This window comes from Carica papaya, chromosome 4 (genome assembly GCF_054855325.1).
Source record: "Carica papaya isolate Zhongbai chromosome 4, ASM5485532v1, whole genome shotgun sequence".
NCBI classification, from domain to species: Eukaryota; Viridiplantae; Streptophyta; class Magnoliopsida; order Brassicales; family Caricaceae; genus Carica; species Carica papaya.
In genome coordinates, this window is record NC_142312.1 from 30846917 (window position 1) to 30865597 (window position 18681).

At 35.8% G+C, this 18681-nt stretch overlaps 3 protein-coding genes across 5 annotated transcripts; 2 read left to right on the forward strand and 1 right to left on the reverse strand.

The window, feature by feature from the left end:
* Nucleotides 1–3320: 3320 nt before the first annotated feature.
* On the forward strand, nucleotides 3321–10458 carry LOC110812291 (Ribosomal RNA processing Brix domain protein). Of its 2 annotated transcripts, none has more exons than XM_088218970.1 (9): nucleotides 3321–3506; nucleotides 6444–6666; nucleotides 6750–6891; nucleotides 7273–7351; nucleotides 7837–7961; nucleotides 8568–8669; nucleotides 9581–9649; nucleotides 9732–9830; nucleotides 10078–10458. In XM_088218970.1, the coding sequence occupies exons 2-9, from the start codon at nucleotides 6479–6481 to the stop codon at nucleotides 10207–10209; spliced, it is 936 nt and encodes a 311-aa protein (XP_088075096.1). In that variant the 5' UTR covers nucleotides 3321–3506; nucleotides 6444–6478; the 3' UTR covers nucleotides 10210–10458. The 2 variants fall into 2 exon arrangements, with proteins under 2 accessions (XP_088075096.1, XP_088075097.1); XM_088218971.1 differs by having other exon boundaries at nucleotides 3367–3506; nucleotides 6406–6666.
* Nucleotides 10459–10969: 511 nt separating this feature from the next.
* Nucleotides 10970–14791, forward strand: GPCR (G protein coupled receptor). 2 transcript variants are annotated; one of them, XM_022039025.2, is made up of 6 exons: nucleotides 10970–11333; nucleotides 12311–12489; nucleotides 13005–13116; nucleotides 13275–13391; nucleotides 13480–13794; nucleotides 14359–14791. In XM_022039025.2, the coding sequence occupies exons 1-6, from the start codon at nucleotides 11100–11102 to the stop codon at nucleotides 14695–14697; spliced, it is 1296 nt and encodes a 431-aa protein (XP_021894717.2). In that variant the 5' UTR covers nucleotides 10970–11099; the 3' UTR covers nucleotides 14698–14791. The 2 variants fall into 2 exon arrangements, with proteins under 2 accessions (XP_021894717.2, XP_021894718.2); XM_022039026.2 differs by lacking the exon at nucleotides 10970–11333 and adding an exon at nucleotides 12038–12208.
* Nucleotides 14792–14892: 101 nt separating this feature from the next.
* Nucleotides 14893–17152, reverse strand: PORB (protochlorophyllide oxidoreductase B). Its single transcript, XM_022039027.2, has 5 exons — nucleotides 16991–17152; nucleotides 16806–16904; nucleotides 15833–16364; nucleotides 15364–15722; nucleotides 14893–15246 (listed from the first exon to the last, which is right to left on the reverse strand). The coding sequence occupies exons 1-5, from the start codon at nucleotides 17048–17050 to the stop codon at nucleotides 15091–15093; spliced, it is 1206 nt and encodes a 401-aa protein (XP_021894719.1). The 5' UTR covers nucleotides 17051–17152; the 3' UTR covers nucleotides 14893–15090.
* Between the last annotated feature and the right edge of the window lie 1529 nt (nucleotides 17153–18681).

The following is an 18681-nucleotide window of genomic DNA, read 5'->3' on the forward strand; positions in this document are numbered from 1 at the left end:
GGCGCCCATACCGGACGGGGTATGGGGACGGCCCGTTTCACCCTCATACCGGACGGGGTATTGAGGTTCATGGTTTTGGCGCCCATACCGGACGGGGTATGGGGACGGCCCTGGAAACTGATTATGAATGTTAAAGGTTAACGGGTAGCGGAACCCCTATGGACCCCCACGGATACTAGTAGGCTGGTAAAGGAGAAAAAAGATATGTTGTACAATGATTGAATTACAAGAGGCGTGATAAATGTTATGTTTTACAGCTTAGATTATTCAATGATTATGATAATGTTATTGTTTTTCTCATATTGTTTTCATAAATTCCACCAAGGTAAGTGGATGGTAAAAGTTTTATTATTGATAAAAGGTTTTGTTGTAAATTTTGCTCCATTGGTCTTTTTGTGGTTTTCTACCCACCTTTATCTCCGTGACGGTGAGATATCGTGATGTTCTTACTAGGCTAGTGTAGCTCACTCCTTAATTAACCATTTCAGATCAGGAAGACATGGTTCCCGAGCCCGTTCCGCAGGAGGACGACGAAGGGGATGCCTAGAGACTCTGTAGTCATACGCATAGTTTATTTTCGAGTTTTCTTTCTTAGTTAGTTTAACCTTTTATATTTTAAGTACGTTTGTTTGGTTTTTCGTGTAAGGGATGTTAACTGAAATTTTGATCTCGCTTCCGCATTCGATATATTTAAATACTCATTTCATTTTAATATTTCCGGGGCCGTTACATATAGCACCAATATCCCAGTCATTCAATCCATAATCAATAAAACAGTAAAATATGCACACGAAACTATAAAATGAAAACATCGAACCTCATGCTGTATTCAAAACTGTAAAACAGGCCAAATAACAGTTAACCGACAAACACACTAGACTCGGGCTCCATTAGCGACCTTAAGCAATTTCACACATTCGTTGATTCATGAAATACCGTTTTATCATTTATTGGACTTTAAAACCGTGATAGGAAATAGGGTGAGGGGTCCTTACTCGTTTCGGGGTCCGAACACGGCTTCACAGTGCGCTTGTAGGCTGTCCCTAATTTTCCCTGAATTTTCCTCGGGGAACTGAAACGCACTACTGGTACCTGCACGTGTTCCAAAAAATTCCAAATTAGGCCCAGGGCCCCTTTCGGCCCAAATCGCAACTCCAGCACGGCGGCTCCGCCGTGCTCCGGCGACGGCACCGCCGCTGGCGGCGGCGATTCGCCTCGAGTTGGCTGTTTTCGGCCGTTTCCGGCCGAATTCGGCCACACTCGCATCGGTCCCTGCGAGAAAAACAACCCTAGGGCCCTCGGGGGGCCAAAAAATCACGGAAAAACGGAGCTTACCGGCGGCGGCGCTCTCGGGTGCGGCGGCTCTCCGGCGAGGTTCGTGTTTTGGTGATTCGGCTCCGGTTAACCTGTAGAGAAAAGAATGGTGATCACGGTGATATAAAAATTGCATCAAACGGAGGCCGGAAAGGGCCTCATCGGAGTTAAAAATCGAGAAGGGCGCGGCGGCGCTGCTGGGCTTCGGCCGTGTATTCCGGCCGTTTGGCCGGGATTTTGGCTCCGATTTGGCCACAGGAGGAATCAGCGTGGAAAAACGAGTCGGGGGTACGAAATTTACCTCGATCGGTGGTCGGAAGTTCCTCCGGTGCGGCGGCGGGTGGCGGCGGCCGGCTTCTGGTTCGTCTTCTCCGACGAGTGGCAGGCGGCTAGGGTTTGTGGTCTGGTGTGGGGGTTCTATTTATAACCCATTGCCTTTTGATCTCAGCCGTCCATTTTGTTTTAATCTGGGCCGTCCGTTTTTTATTAAATCTGGGCCGTCCGATCGCACCCACGCGGATCGCCAACGTGGTCTTTTTTGGAACGACGTGGTTTTGCCACGTGGCAGGTCTCGGTTGGCCGGGACTGCTGACCGGGCCTGCTGCCGTGGCTGCCGACGTGGCTTTTTTTTTTTTTTCCTTTTCTTTTCTTCCCGATCCGGGAGCTACAGGTAGTAATATGTTTTTTATAGTCTTGAATTCTAATAACTATTTTGAGAGCGAAAATATTTTAATAATATATTACTATTTAGTCTAATAATATTATTCGAGAAGTTTAAAGAAAACAAAAATGTTATCGATTGTAATTTAGTACGAACATTAGTATATTAGTATATACCCATTAATTAATTGTTCTCAATATACATCAATTTGATCATTAATCAATTTTTTAGTTCAATGTTATTATCTCTTACTTTATGTATCTGAAAATGTATATATATATATATATATATACATGTATATATCATAAAATGGAAAAATGAGGCACAATAACTAATAGGCATGCTAATTTTAGGTGAAAACTAATGTGTAGGTGAAATAAGTATAACTATATGGTACTAAAGAGATTAGGATAAGAGACCTTTTGTAAGTGTCAAATTATAAAAATATTTGTTATAATTCACGAAAGATATATTCTTATAATTATATACGAAGTCGAGTTTTCTGTCACTATAAATAATTTTATATAATTATTATGAATAATAATTTTATAATAATATTATACAGGAACTCGGTTATATATTACTGTAAGATTATGTTACGATTAAAAGTATAATTAAAAAATTATTCTTAAAATTGTATTTACAAATTTGGATTTCTAGCAAGTTACTAATAGAAATTCAAAGTAAAATCTCTAAGGTCACATTAATTAAGTGTTCTTAATATGCAATTTAATAATAATAACAACAATTATAAAAATTACTAATTATCATTATAGAATAAATAAAAATATCATATAATTTTCACTTTAAATTTATCTTGAAAATTGTAAGGAAACAAATTTTATTTAACTTTATTTTTTCCAAAAAATACATGTTTTCATGAATATTTTATTAACATATGTATATATATATATATACAAAATAAATGTTAAATTATTTTATAATATTCATGTTATTTTTATTATGTGATGATTAAAGTAAGGTTAAAAATTGAATTTATATATAATTTTATATAAATTTGGAACAATATATTTAAAATTTTAACATAATGAAATTTAATATTTATTCAAATTTTATATTCTCTTGATTTACACTTCTTGTAATTAAATTATGTATTTATTATTGAATTTATTTCAGATAGAGATAAAAAATTCAAAGTTATATATATATATATATAAAGAGAGAAAAAAATAATTAAAAAAACAATAAGATAAAAATATGGAAATCCCAAGCCCATTGTAAAGCCTGAATTTTCAGCCCAAAAAGATTTCCTCTTTCTCTCTCTCTCTCTCTCTCTCTCTCTAAAACCCTAACCAACTGTAAAGCGACCCTAAACCCCATTGCTCTTCTCTTCGGTTTCTCCAGTTTGGAATCCCGAAAATCAGTCTGCTTCCCCCAGGATTGAACACTCGGAGGTGTTCGTGTCACCTCATTCAGGGAGAAGCTCATTACATAGGTGTTCTCGGGAGCTGAGGCTACATCAACTTACGCGGCAGATATTTTCGGTTTCCTTAACCTATTATTGGAACAGGTAAAGTTTCTTTCCATTGTCAGCGTCGTGTATATATATGTTTGTTACAGTCTCCGTTTAAATGATTGGACCTCTTGAAAGTGATGTACGCATGAAACTATGCTGCTAATTTATTTTTATTTTTTTTAATTTAAGGATGCTTGTAACTTCCGGTTTTCTGCTTGTACAGTGTTTATCATCTGGACTTTCATGTTGTGGTTTCTAAGTGCAAATTTCTCTTAAGAAAAAACGAATGCTAGCTGTCCGATAACATTTTGAAGGCTCTATCTGACTAATTTCTTGATTTTGGCTTCTTTAGCTGTTTTGATTGGGATATATATTTGTAACTTACAGACCATCAACTCATAGCTAGGTGGTTTTTCTGGAATTATTCATGTTCTTGTACGTTCTTCTTGATGTTGGAGTCAACCATATCAGATTTTGGATTGATTAAATATCGTGTGCATACGAGGGGTTGGCAGTAGAATAGACCTTTGTGATGTTACTGGATGTACAATTGTTTTCTGGGAATTTGCTTGTGCTGCATGTGGGGTATCTTGTCTTCATTGCTATGTGGGTTCTTTGAGGGGTTTATTTTGGTTTGAGAGTAATCAGATACTTTGAATAAGAATATGATCATTTTTTATCAATGCTGAAGTTTTCTTTTTTCATTTTTCTAATACGTTGCTCTTTTGTTATTATATATGGTTGCTTTTTAAAATAAGAGATTGTGTGATGCAGAATGGGTTGGATTTAGAATTGCAAAATATACTTAAAAGCAAATTTCTATCAAATCTATAGTCTATTTAATCTTATGGATAAGATTAGTACTTTATTAGCATTAGGATTTTATTATAGCTGGAATTCTTATAAGAAATAACTTTTCTATTAGCATTTGTTAGCTATAGTTAGATTGGGATTTTATATTTAAGCACTATTAGTGCAGAATGGACTAGTACTAGATTTCCTAAATAAATTAGGAATTGTAATTATGTTAAATGTAAAACTATTATACTATTTAGGAGTCTGTTTTATATTATTTAGGGGTATTATTATAGTTTTAGTAATTTAAGATTTTAATTTTTATCAGTATTTTCATAACTATTAAGATTGGTATTTTTAATTTCATTAGTATTAATTTTTACTCTTGTTAGGATTAATATTTCTAATTTTACTAGTTTACTATTTTTTTAGTTTGATTTTACTTGGGAAAGATTGTTTAGAGATGATTAGAAATAATTCGTAAGTTCACTTATTAGAACATTCAAGTTATTTAGTAATATTTTTGAGAATTTTTCATAACTGATTGTGTGACTCAATCAATCCTTAGGTGTGATGCCTAAGAATCGTAGGTGTGTGATATCTAGGTTTTCTCAAATTTCTTAGTAGGAAAATCAACCTTAATTTATTCTTGATTAATTTGGTACTAGAGTTAAAAGAATCCTACATCCAAATTCTCAAAACATTTACATCCAAACAATCCCAAATCCGACTGGAAAAAAATCAAAAATCCCAAAGTAGTCATCATTATCTGATGATTGGAAGCCGGTGCATGAAGCTCACATCTGGCCAGCCGTGATTAGACCTTGTGCAATTTGTTATGTTTTGGCTTCCTCGATGAGTTCCCGATTCGACTTGAATTTTCTAAAGAGAAATTAAGCTTCAACAATGGTGACTAATGTGGACTTAAATGCAAAATTTGAGACACATAAGCAACCACTAATACTAGATTGGAAGTAATGCAAACACTATTGAAAGGATCTTAGAAGAACTGAGACACTTAAGCACAGCACAAGTACGTCCACTAATTCAAAATATACAAGTTAAACAAGCTGCCAATAGAAGACATACTGAAAATAATACTGGAGATATTACCAAGGGGTAAAGGTCAAAGCTCCTGATTTTGACGGAAGAAGAGACTTTAATTTCTTCCTTGATTGGCTTAATTTAATGAAAGAGTACTTCACTGGTATGCCATGTCATATGCAAGAAGAGTTTGATTTGCCAAGATGTTGGTTGGACTTGCAAAAATATGATGGTATGCCATTGATGAAAATATAACAAGAGCTAGACAACCAACAATTGAAACATGGGATTAGATAAAAACTACTCTTTGTGAAAAGTACCTACCTCCCAACTACTTTGACAAACTTCATGGCCCAATTTACATTTTAGTCTAAGATAACATGTTCGTAACTGAGTAGACACAGGAGTTTGAAAAACTAAAGATTTGGAATTAGCTAGTCGAAGATGATAATGAAGCTGCATCTCAATCCAAGGCAGGACTAAAGTTGATATTAAAAAGAGTTAATTTGACAGCTTCCTGCCAATATAGCACAAATTTACCAATCGACCCTTGGTGTGGAAGAATATTTGAAATATCCAATCCCAAGAAACATTGTAGAATCCGTTCCTAAAGATACATTTGAATCAAAAGGTGAGCTGAAGAATGGATCAAGATCAAATTTCAAAACTCCTAAAAGTAAGGAAGTTTTGTGCTTTAGATGTGGACGAAATGGGCCTCATGATTAATATGGTATCTTATCTAAAAAAAATTATTAATATGGTATCTAGTTCCTTTTTTTTTTCCTGCTGCTTAGACTTGGGAGTCTGACTTTGTTGATCTCTTCTACTGCCTGTAACCATGGCATGGTTTTAGAAATGACCATTTATGGTGTACTGAACAACACCTGCTTCAAGACAGTAACTTAAGGTCTCTCAGTCTCTCCCATGGTATCATTATTTCCTTCTCATTGAGCTCCCTCAAACTCTTAGATATCTATATAAAAAAGATCCTATAACCTGTTTGAGAAGACTTCCATGGTCTTGTTACATGTTACGTTTGCTATTGATTTTAGGTTCTAGTGCTTTGGTTATGTTGTAATTTGCATTCTGATATAGCATTTTATGGTTGATTAAGGGTGCTTCTTGAAACTGCTCTGTTGGCATTCCTTTCAGCCCAATACCTAAAATCCTAGGATCTCTCTAAACTAATGGGGAAGAAGCGAAAGCACACTGAGACTGAGGTTCCTGCAAAAAAGAATGAAAGTGCTCCCCAGCGGCCTAAAAGGGCGCTCTTAGGCTGGAAAGATAAAGGTGAGGAAGAGTCAACTGAATCTTTTTCAGGTTTTAGGAACAAAGAGAAGGTTTTGGTTACCTGTTCCAGGCGAATTAACTACAGGTAATAGTCATTGTTTTGTTTCTGATTAGCCTTTGTGTTTTGTTTGTTTGACATGAAATTGAATTGTGTATTTAATCTTATAGGTATCGGCATTTGATGCTGAATCTGGTGTCCCTCTTGCCTCACTGCAAGAAGGATAGCAAGGTTGAGTCTAAAAGTACCAAAGGCGCAACCCTGAATGAGCTTGTTGAGCTTAAAAGTGGTTCTTCCTGTCTGTTTTTTGAGGTAAATTTCTGGACCTGTTTGTTTCAAAGCAGTCTTCTGGGTCAGTATAAATTTTTTGAGTTCGCTTCTGTAAATTGAAGCTGTGATTTTTACTACCTAAGCATATAGTGTATTCTCTGTTTTTATTTGGGGACAAACATTGAAAATATTAGTGCAATTGATTGTCAGTTATTGCAATTCAGTTTGATTTGTTTCTTACTTTTGGGTTAAATGCTCCATTTTTTATAAAATCATGAATCATTGTTCTGGTTTAGTGAAATTTTTAGTGCGAGGACACTTTGATTCTAGGAAGAACAGATTAATGCACTGTAGTTTCGTCTTCTCTGGGTTCTTATTATTCCCCTGCGATTTACATCTTATTTTTTAAAATTTATGCTTCAGTGCAGGAAACACAAAGACCTTTATCTCTGGATGGTCAAGTCTCCAGGTGGACCATCTGTGAAATTTTTGGTTAATGCTGGTAATTTTCTTATCAAATTCTTATTATGCATTACAATCATTCTTTCCCGGAACTAGTTCGATGACCTTCTTGGCTTCTCTTTGGGCTAAACCTCATGGGAACTACTCATATATCTTCCTGTCTGTTTTACATAGGAGTTGGGATGCTATGGTCACGGGAGATGTTGTCTGCTTCCATTGGTTTTTTATTACTTTGTTTTTGTTTTCTTATCTTTTCCATATTTCTTTTATCTCAAAAAAAAAAATCTTTTCCATATTTCTTTAGCTAGATAGCTTTTCTGCTGTACTTTTTGTATTGTTACCTTCTCTTTTCAGTGATATTTCATCTTCTATAAAAAAAGGGCAAAATTGGTATAAATTTTACTGTTTATACTCATTACTCTGACATTATGGGTTCACCTCTTCTGGTAATTTGTTAAAAATCTAGCAAGTTTTTATTATTTGCAGTTTCCCTGGATTTTAATTTTCTTTATTTTGTTTCTGAAGTACACACAATGGAAGAACTGAAGCTTACGGGAAATCATCTTCAAGGGTCACGCCCTCTCTTGACTTTTTCATCCAATTTTGACAAAGATGCCCACTGGAAACTTTTGAAGGAGATGATCATTCAAGTAAATCTTGCTTGCTTACTGCAACAATTTGTTTGTTTTTCACTTCTTCACACTTGTAAGAACCTAAATAGAATTATTGCTTTTCTGAATACTTAATAGGTAATAGAAAATCAACCCAAGATTCATCAGAATTTTTTTAGTTTGATTCATGCTGCTGTTTTTGTTCCAGATGCTCACCTCCACATGTTGAAAACTTGCAGTCTTGTGTTATATTTTATATATGCAATTAGAATCTGTCTGAAATGCACAAAAGATCAAAACACGTTCATGTGCTTGTGCATGTTATTTCATCATTGACCTGCAGCTGCATGAACATAAGAAAATCATCTAGGAAAATATCATAGTTAGTTGATTTTAAACCATTCTGTCAAATGGCTGAAGCAAAGGTAGTTAAGTTCATATCTATATATATATATATAAATTGTTTAGGTTAACCTACGAGCTAATATAAGGAGATTAGTTCTGATGTTTCTTGGATCTATATCAGATCATTGAAATTTTAGTTTTTCCATATAAAATATGATTATGAATTGCATTTGAAGTTTTTTATTTGAGTATTAAAAGACAAATGACTTGTTGCTAATTTATCTGGTTCCCTTTCATCAGATATTTGGGACTCCAAAGGAGCACAGGAAATCTAAGCCTTATCATGATCATGTATTTGTTTTCTCCATTGTTGATGACCACATATGGTTTCGCAATTACCAGGTTTGTGATATTCCAAAATTTACATGTTTAATAATAGTAAATAGAAATACATGGTCCTGTTTTGCGTGGTGATATATTTGTCTGTAGCTCTAGTGACTTATTGAAAATTTAAAAGAAATATTATTAGAGGAAGGGAGAGGTAGTGCAAAAAGTGAGGAAAAAATATCCTACTAAGAAAGCATGGAAAAATGAAGACAGCAGAAGATCCTTCAATACAGTCGGCAACTAATTACTGAATCCTTTTTGCAAAGTAGATGAAGAAAACCCCTGAATGAAGCCATGAGCCTTAGCCTGCAGTGAAGCAAGAACACCATTCTTTCACAAAGAAGCTTGGATGCTTCTTTGTGAACATCCATAAACCTGGACTCTCCAAAAGGGACAAAAATTCCAGGCTGTTGCTAATTGCTTGTCAGAGTTAATCAATGATTCTAAGCATCTTATTTTCCGTGGCCGTAGTAAATGAAGCTATCTGCTGCTAATTTATGCAAATGGCATGATGCTAATTAACAGTCTTGTCTGAAATTCTTGTCTGCCGTCATTACATATCAAATTTTTCAGCAGCCTCTAACATAGATATATTTTCTGGTTTATAATATCTACTGGAGACCTCTTCACAGTAGATCTCTTTGATTCTTCTCAAATTCTGAGATATGGGTTATGTGAATAACATCCGGGATTCTTGATAGAGGTATCTCAGTGTGGGAAAATGATTTGTGTTGTTTTCAAGATTAAAAAGATTCATAAGAGGAGGATTGCAGGAGAACATAGAACTTATTATCAAATCATAAATGCTCTAAACAAATTGGTAGTTAGGACTCTAACCAGAAGTTCTGGACCTAGTTTGCATTTCCCATCTTGTGATTTATGTACTAATTTTCTTTTTCTTCCTTTTTTTATGTTTCCAAATGCAGATATCAGTTCCTCATAATGAATCAGATAAAATGGTTCGAGGTGGCCTGGATAAAATGACCCTTGTTGAGGTTTGTTGGGCATAACTTCTAATTTATACAATTTAATTGTCATAGGTTTTAATCTTAATCCTACAATATTTGGTGCGTATAGGTTGGTCCCAGGTTTTGTTTGAACCCAATAAAAATATTTGGTGGCAGCTTTGGCGGCCCGACACTATATGAGAATCCACTATACATATCGCCAAATCAGGTTAGAGAAGTTGAAGCTTATTTTGATTTCAGTATCAATATCGTTGACTACTTTATGCATATAGACATGATGATCCCTCTCAAGGGCCCATCTAATAATGCAGTCTCTACTTGCTGTTACTGTATTTTTCTGTTTTTCTGATTTAGTAGTTATATTCTGAGGTATGAATAATGTGATAACTCTTCCTTTTTTATTTATTTTGAGAAAAGAAAAAAGACGTGATACCTCTTGTTGTTAATGCCTCCAGATCCGAGCAATGGAGAAAAGACAGAAGGCTGGGAAATATGCTAAGAAAATCAAAGCAAAAAAGAGAAGGAAGATGCACGAGCTTGAACATCCATTGGAGCCGGATGAGTTTGCAAACATGTGGAGAGAATGATATTCCTGGACTCTCCCTTGTTTGCTTTGCAATACTTCGATGGTGAAGGGAAGCTCAGTGCTACTTCATCATATTGTATCCTGCATGAAGAAGCAGATTTTGTTTTGTTTGTTACAATTGCCTTTCCTAACTACCTATTTTTATGAGTTGAATTTATGGCGTCTATAATATCTACTTTGTAGGTGAAGTATCTGTGCTCCGCTACTCCGGATTCCAACGTTATATCGTATATATACTTATAATTAGCAACCAGATGTTTACTTAGTTATTTCCTTTATGTTATCTTACTAGACATAACTAAGACTGCTGCAAGTCTCTTGCCTTTCTTCCTTTATGGTGTAAGATTAGGCATGCTCTACAAAGAAATTTGTGGATTTGTGGACTGAAAAGTCTTTGCATCATGTAATGAATTAGATAAAAGTTTGTCTTCCTCATCAAGAAAGTGCCCTTAGAACTTGAGCTTTTGAACTGGATCGTAGGCCAGAATTCTCGAGCTAATGAACTGGATCATGGAACTTGAGCTTACATTCACTTTTTGGTAAATCTGCCTGATCAACTACAAAAATTTGTAACAAAGATACAACCAATGACAGAATAAAATCTTTACTTTCAGTCAAAATTTAACTAAGAAACCAATGTACTTCAATCTTTACCCAATTACTCCATCCCTATATCAGAAAGAGAAAATTAAATTTGAAAAATAGTTGGGTTTGTCAAATCTTCAACTGGTTGGGCAAAATAATGATTCAAGTAATGTAGAGTACGTTTAATAAGGTCAGTCGGGTCATGGATATAACACCGCCAAGGTGCGAGCTTTGCTTTCTGCTGACTCCATTTCTCTCAGAGGATTAAGAACACAGCCTCTCTCTCTCTCGCCCACAGGCACCCAAATGCACAAAGCGGACGTCGGCAGGAGAAGCACAACCAAGAGAAAGAGAGAGATGGCCGACCGATTTTTCCCCAATGAGTTACCTGACTTCGTCGCTGGCCCCGGAGCAACTGCCGATGCTTCAAAAGTCCCAGTCATCGATAGAACAGAAGATTCACTCACCAAGCTCCTCTTTCTTCCCGACGAGACTTTTTTCGATAAACTAGAGAGATCAGCTCTGGACATAAAACAAACCGTACTTTAATAGCTTTCTATAACGTGTCTACATCTGGGTTTTCACTTTTTTGCTTTCTCTTGCTTTAAAGTTCTAATTTTGATTCATTTTAAGATTTATCCATCAACAGGCTTTGCATCAGACACATGGGTAGACTTGAATTTCTCATGATATGTCTATTGGGGTTTTGTGTGTATTTGAGGGTTCTGTAAATGAACATTAACGTTAACTTTCTTCTTTTTTGCTTTCTCACCTTCATGAATTCTATACATAACTCTTCGCTCAAAGAAAAAAAATGATCTATAGTTGAAGTTTGGGCTCTGGGTGTTATGCGTCAATTAGGAGGAAGTCGACTAGGAAAGTAGGGATTAGGAAACAGGAATTCCTATACGGAGAAATGAGGAAAGTAGAATTGATAGAAAAGTAGTTAAAACAGTTAAGTAGGCGTGTATAAATACTTGTATTCAGAAGATATAAGGCATCAAGAAATGAAATGAAATGTTATTTAACCGGACCACTCTTTGTGATTCTCCCTCTTTCTTTCTCCTCCCTCTCTCTGCAACGATTCTAAGATTAGATGCAACAATTCTCAGCTTGTGTAATCCACAGTCCGCAAAGAATTTCTCACCTAACAATTCTGCGAGGAAAGATGCTTTGTTACCACTGTTATGTGAGGAATTTTGTGTTATCTTCACTGTTTACTTAACTGTTTTAACTACTTACTGTTATCAATTATATTTCCCTAATCTCTCTACGCAGGAATTTCTGTTTCTTAAACCCCAAGTTTCCTATTCGACTTCCTTTCTTAATTGACACATAACAATCTATGGGTTTTTGTAGTTGGATGGACTGTTGGTATTTCAATTACAATGTTTCTTTTTCATCAACTCAAATATGTATGTATAGTAGGAAGTTTGGCTTCTGGGTTTATGGGGTTTTGTAGTTGGATTGGATATATTGGTATTTGCCATTAAAATTCTTGAGCTATTATTGTTTAGGTGGTGAGGGAGACATGGGGATTTGGTGGAAAGCGTGTGCAAGATTATACTCTTTACACGGGAGTTCTTGGGACCGCTTATTTGGTCTTTAAAGCTTATCAAGTCACCAAGAATCAGAATGATCTTCAATCGGGATCTGAAATTGTTAAGGCTTGTGAATCTGCTTCAAGAGACTCTGGGTGATTTTCCTCTCTCTATCTTTCTGCAGATGCTCATTGAGATGAGCAAGCTGTTATTACCAAGTCTACTAATTTGTGAACTTTTTTGACTCAATGTTACCTTAGGATTCAATATTAGTAGAAATTTTTATGTTTGATGGAATCTGCATCAGATCGGTCATACTGTCATTGTATAGGCTGGATTTTGGGCAGAATTGTCTGTTGAGTGGTATAGAGGAGTGCTCAAATGGCAATTGGTATAAACATACACCTGATTTTAGATGGAATGTCTAGCTTACTGAATACTTATAAGATATGTTGGATAATAAAAGGAGATACAGTTTCCAGCAAAGCTTGCAACACTGCGAAAGTGACAATTTTACTGAAGTAACAATGTCATAGTGCCCATGGGATTTGCTTAAAAGTGTCGGAATTTGGAATAAGACAATCTATTGACGTCTTACGTTCAACCTTAAGGTGCTGTTGGAATGAATAATCCAACTTGACTTGCCCCATTATCTGGGGCATGTTTGTAGGCGCGTGACTTTTATATGTGGACGTGCTGGTGTTTATGCTCTTGGTGCTGTTCTGGCAAAGCATGCCAGTGACAAGAGGCTACTTGATCGCTACTTGACGCAATTTAAAGAAGTAACTTATTGCTATTTCTTTTTTCTTTTCAAAATTTATGTTTTTCTGACCTTAGTTGGTGTTCAAACTATTTACTTCAATCTGATTTTTTTTCCTTTTCTTGCGGGGTTGGAGGAGTGAGTTCTGATCCTTTGATTGAATTTTGCTCATGAGAGCAGATAACATTTCCTACTGGTCTTCCAGAAGAGTTACTATATGGTAGGGCAGGATTCTTGTGGGCCTGTTCATTCTTAAACAAGCATATCGGTAAAAACACAATATCTCATGCTCACATGGTAAGATATTTTGCTCTTTCTTTCAAACTATTTTATCTTAATTGAGAGCACCAAACTAATTCTTGTATTGAGAAAAAAATTATTCCAGCAAGCAGTTGTGGATCAAATTATAAGGGCTGGTAGGCAATTGGCTAGCGAAGGCAGCTGCCCATTGATGTATGAATGGCATGGGAAGAGGTACTGGGGTGCTGCACATGGATTGGCTGGAATAATGAATGTTTTGATGGACATGGAACTGAAACCAGATGAGTTGGAGGATGTCAAGGGTACAATCCGTTACATGATTAAAAATCGATTTCCAAGTGGCAACTATCCATCGAGTGAAGGAAGCGAATCTGACCGCCTTGTACACTGGTGCCATGGTGCTCCAGGGGTTGCCCTTACCCTCATAAAAGCAGCTGAGGTAATCGTCATTAATTACAATCTTTACTACAATCTATATTTTAGGATTAAGTTACAACAGCAATGACAGCTAAAGAGCTAAAGAAATGAAGGTTCAATAAATCTTGTGACCTTTTGAAAAAAGCAGAGCTTTTTGTGATGTATTCAACTTGTGCTTTTGATTTCTGAAAACTAAAGTTGCCCTTTTTCAAACAATTTCGAGGAGCATAATTTTGTTTAGTAGCTTTTAATATAGAGAACTTCTGTTTTCAGTATGAAACTGGCATTTAACACTTACAAGAATACTAGCCCTTTTTAAACGCTTCCTTCCCCATCCCATATATATATATATATATGCATAGCATCTTTTATTATTTTGATGAGATTGTTAGGCTTTATGGGTAAATCCTGCATGATTGCATCAATTTTTCAAGAGTAATAAGCACAGTTGGTTACCTGATCCCTTAGTCTTGTTGATGGAAGCGATAATCCTAGAAATGGCTAGGGAAAGGGGTCAGGTTAAGAGATACTATCCAACAAATGATAATTTGATATCAGATTCTCTTACCAAATTTTAAACCACTAGGTTTTTGGAGACAAGGAGTTCTTGCAAGCAGCTGTGGATGCAGGGGAAGTTGTATGGAACAGGGGTCTTCTTAAGCGAGTGGGCATTTGTCATGGTATTAGTGGGAACACTTACGCGTTTCTTTCACTTTACCGGTTAACAGGAAATGCAAAATATTTACACAGGGCCAAAGCATTTGCCTCCTTTTTACATGATAGAGCCCTTAAATTAATACAAGAGGGAGAGATGCATGGAGGGGATCGCCCCTATTCACTCTTTGAAGGTATTGGAGGACTGGCTTATATGTTTCTTGACATGAATGTACCATCTGAAGCTAGGTTTCCTGCTTATGAACTTTAAGCTTGTTTTATGAATGGGAGAAAGGTACATACATGAGAAAGCTTAATGACATTATTGTGATATATGAAAAGGTGGTGTTAGATATTTCTGCTCATTTTCCATCATTCATTTACTGCGGCAATTATGAAATACAATGATCATAAGGCTTTTGTTCTGTTCTCTAGAATATATATTTTATAATTGTGGCATCTTGGATTTTGTGAAAGGTTGACTATTTTATTTGTCAATTGGTTCAAAAACTCATCCGCACACCTACATAGAACAATGTTTACCAGCACAAAGGCATCTGAAATCCAAAACCTGCACTAACAAATGGACTCAGTAGTCCCTCAGCAAATATCAATCCATGTTGGTGGAAAAGATCACATTCCAAGAACCGCATAAGCTTCTGAATTAGGCCAACCCAACAAGCTTCTCGCTCAGCTCCCACACTTTCCTTGCCTTGTCTGCATCACTAGCTTCTTGAGACAACTGGTTCTCAAAGGAAGCTGAATCTTTATTCCAGCTCCAATATACACCGGATTTCGTCAAGCTTGGATCGCTTACAACCTAAACCAGAACCAACCAAAGATATCAATCCACCACACAAAATGGAGATATATGATAACTGTAAATGATACATTATTTGTAATGTTGATATCTTGCTGCAATGCTATATTGTTTTACCTGAGCTAGTCTTTTGCCAGATTCCTCCTCAGAGACAAATCCCTTAGTGATATACTTCTGGAATGGCGGGAAGAGAAGCCTGAACAAGGGAATGTGTTCCCTGAACAAACCTGTTGTGGCAATGCAACCAGGGTAAAGAGATGTGAAGGTGATGCCAGTTTCTTCATGATACCGCCTGTGGAACTCCTGCATTGTGAGCATGTTGCATACTTTGCTGTCCTTGTAGGCCTTGGCACCATCAAAATGTCCACCATCAATCATGGCTGAGCTGTTTAGCCCGTTTAAGCCTCCTGCAAGTCCCCTCAAATCCCCAAGGTTGGCCTTAGGAGGTACATTCCCAGCCAAGGTATTTGTGTTCCCTGATTCAGGTCACCAACACCTCCATTAGCCCATTCGACAAAATCAAGCGTTCACAATTTTGTGCATATTATACATGCGTGAATCATGCTTATCATCAATGAATTAGTACCTGTAATTGAGCCAACAATGATTAGACGCTTTGAAGGGTAATCAGATTGTTTCAAGTCATCAAGCAGTAACCTTGAAAGTAGGAAATGACCCAGATGGTTTGTCCCAACACTAAGTTCAAACCCTTCAGCAGTAAAGGTAGGATCCTTAGCCGTTGGCAAGTAAACAGCAGCATTGCAAACCAAAACATCAAGAGGCCTCCCTGATTGCCTAAAGTTTTGGACAAATTGCCGGACACTGTCCAGTGAGGCAAGGTCCAAATGCATCACAGTGTAGTTTTCCTTGGTCATGCCGGCAGATTTAGCCGCCCTCTGAGCCTTGAGAAAATCCCTGCAGGCCATGATAACATGCCATTTACCAGTCTCTGCCAGCGCCTTGGCCGTGGCTAGACCCAACCCAGAAGAGGCACCAGTGATGATAACACTTCCTTTTCTCAGTGTTTTCTTTCCTTCTAATGCAGATTTACTGATACCTGGGGTTGTAGTAGCCGCTGTTTGGGCTCTCACTGAACTAGTTCTTTGACTAAATTTCCTCTGCAGATTATAAAACACGGTCAAATTATACCCACCAAGAGCCATAAAAACCCATCTTCTAACGTCTTCAAGAATTCCCAGACCAATCTTAAACGAACAAACACAAAAACTTTGTGATGCTTATCACCCTTAGTTCACCTAAAAGACAATGAAAGTCCCCCCTAAAAATTATAACAAGTATCTTACATTGAAGTTTGAGAGAAAATGGAACAATATTCCCCAGTAGATTTTGGAAAATTCTAGTTCTAATTATACATACACTTCTATATAAAATTAATTTTATCATCTTCTAATAAAATCCACAGCTTCATGTCACAATAGAATTAAATGTATATTTCCAATCTAATTTCACAAAATTACTGATTTCTTCCACAAATAGCTTTACGTTTAATAATCACAAAAAATGTAGAACCCAATTGGGATAATTTAGTATTAGCTTACATTGGATATCAATGCAGAAGGCCTAACGTCAGATTTGAGATTTTCAGAGACTGAAACTCCAAAAAGACTTGAGTCCTTGAATGATGCACTGGACTTTCCCTGTAAACACAAGACAAATCCATCATCAACCCCAGAAGAAATCCAAAGTTTTCAACACCAACATCAGAACAGAACTGACAACAAACCTCCTTGGGGATGGAAAAAGCAGAGGGAACCAGAGCAGCAGCAGCAGCCTGGAGAGCCATTGTCACAGTGCAGCGCAGTACAGCAGTGAAGAAGGTAAAGCAGAAGCTGAGTGTCTGAATCTCAATTAGATATTAAAAGGGATGTATATATATATATATATAACGAGATGGGAAGATGGCAGCAGCTAATATGTGAGGAGAAAAAAAAAAAAAAGTTTGGATATGAGTGGATAAGATAATTTGCAGAGAGAATTTTTTCCACATCATTTCCTGGCTGCCAATCAGAGTTTGAGGCTGAGATTTCCTGATATTTCTTCTTTTAACTTTATTGGAGGGTTGATTTTTGATTGATATCCCCTTCAGAAAGGATATTTAGTTGAGGTTCCCAAAGCTGTCAACAGTCCCACTCCATATGGGTATGGGCCAGAAAGTATGGAAACCTTTGAAAAGGATAAGGGAGTGGCAGTGGAGTCCGATTGCAGCAGCAGTACAGCAATGGCCATTTTCTTAAGACATTGCTTGCAGAAAAACAATATATAATAGTGAATTCAAGCTTTTAATCTTTCATTTTATTCTAATTTCATCTTACTTCCTGTTTTTCCTTTTATAACATAGATTTAGTGATTTGGTTTTTTTAAAAAAAAATATGCTTTAAGTTTACAACATCTAAGTCAGAAATATATATATTTAAGACTTATACTTACATAATCATTGATGATTAATTCACAATATTTAAAATGTTAAAAGCCATAAAACTTGAACTGATTTTTATTTTAAGTCCATTCAAGAATAATAGTCTACAATATTTAAAATTTTAGTATAAAAAAAAAAAGTTATAATATAATAACTAAGTCACTTATGTATTTAGCATTTTTAAAAATCGTAATATTGACAGAGAATACTTTTCATATATGATTTTTTTCAGAACTATTTTAAAATATAAATATTTTTTATTATTATAATAAATATAACTTCAATATATAGAAAGTAACACCTATAAAGTGTTGAGATATTAGTTCGTGAAAATTAAAATATTAAAAAATTATAAAGTTTGATTTTAGAAATTATTTAAATAATTTTTTAGGCTAAAAATAGGAGATAAAACAAGATTGCATTTAAAAATGTAGTAACTAATTAAAAGTAATCGAATCTAATCAATCAATTTTAAGACTACAACCAAAACCGAATATCTTAACAGTTCGATTTTTTTAGATATCATGGTAAATGTATTTCATGACCATCGAATAGAGTAACATGACTGTTAGATACTTACCGAGATCATTGATGCGAGGGGTTGTACTCATGTCGCTCAAAGTGGAAGCAGTCCCGTGGCTAATGTTCCTAGAAAATAAAATTCGAGTTTATGATGTCCTAATTCTCTTATTAAAAGAAGAATAAAACACATCAAAATAAGTTTTAATAGTGAGTATTTAATTGTAGAAGGCTTACATAAAAAAATATGAGATCTCTAAAAGAAAGATGAGATATGTAAGACTAGTTCTACTCATTTTAAGGGGTTTCCATTCTCATTTATAATTTTCTTTTAGATAATATATAAAAGTCTTTCCATTCAAATGAAAAAAAAAAAGATACGAGAGATGGTCACCCTACTTAAAAACACGAGACAAATTAAAATGGGTAGTGGAATTCTTGTTGATATTGATCTTCACGGTCGTTGTTTTGATGCATGC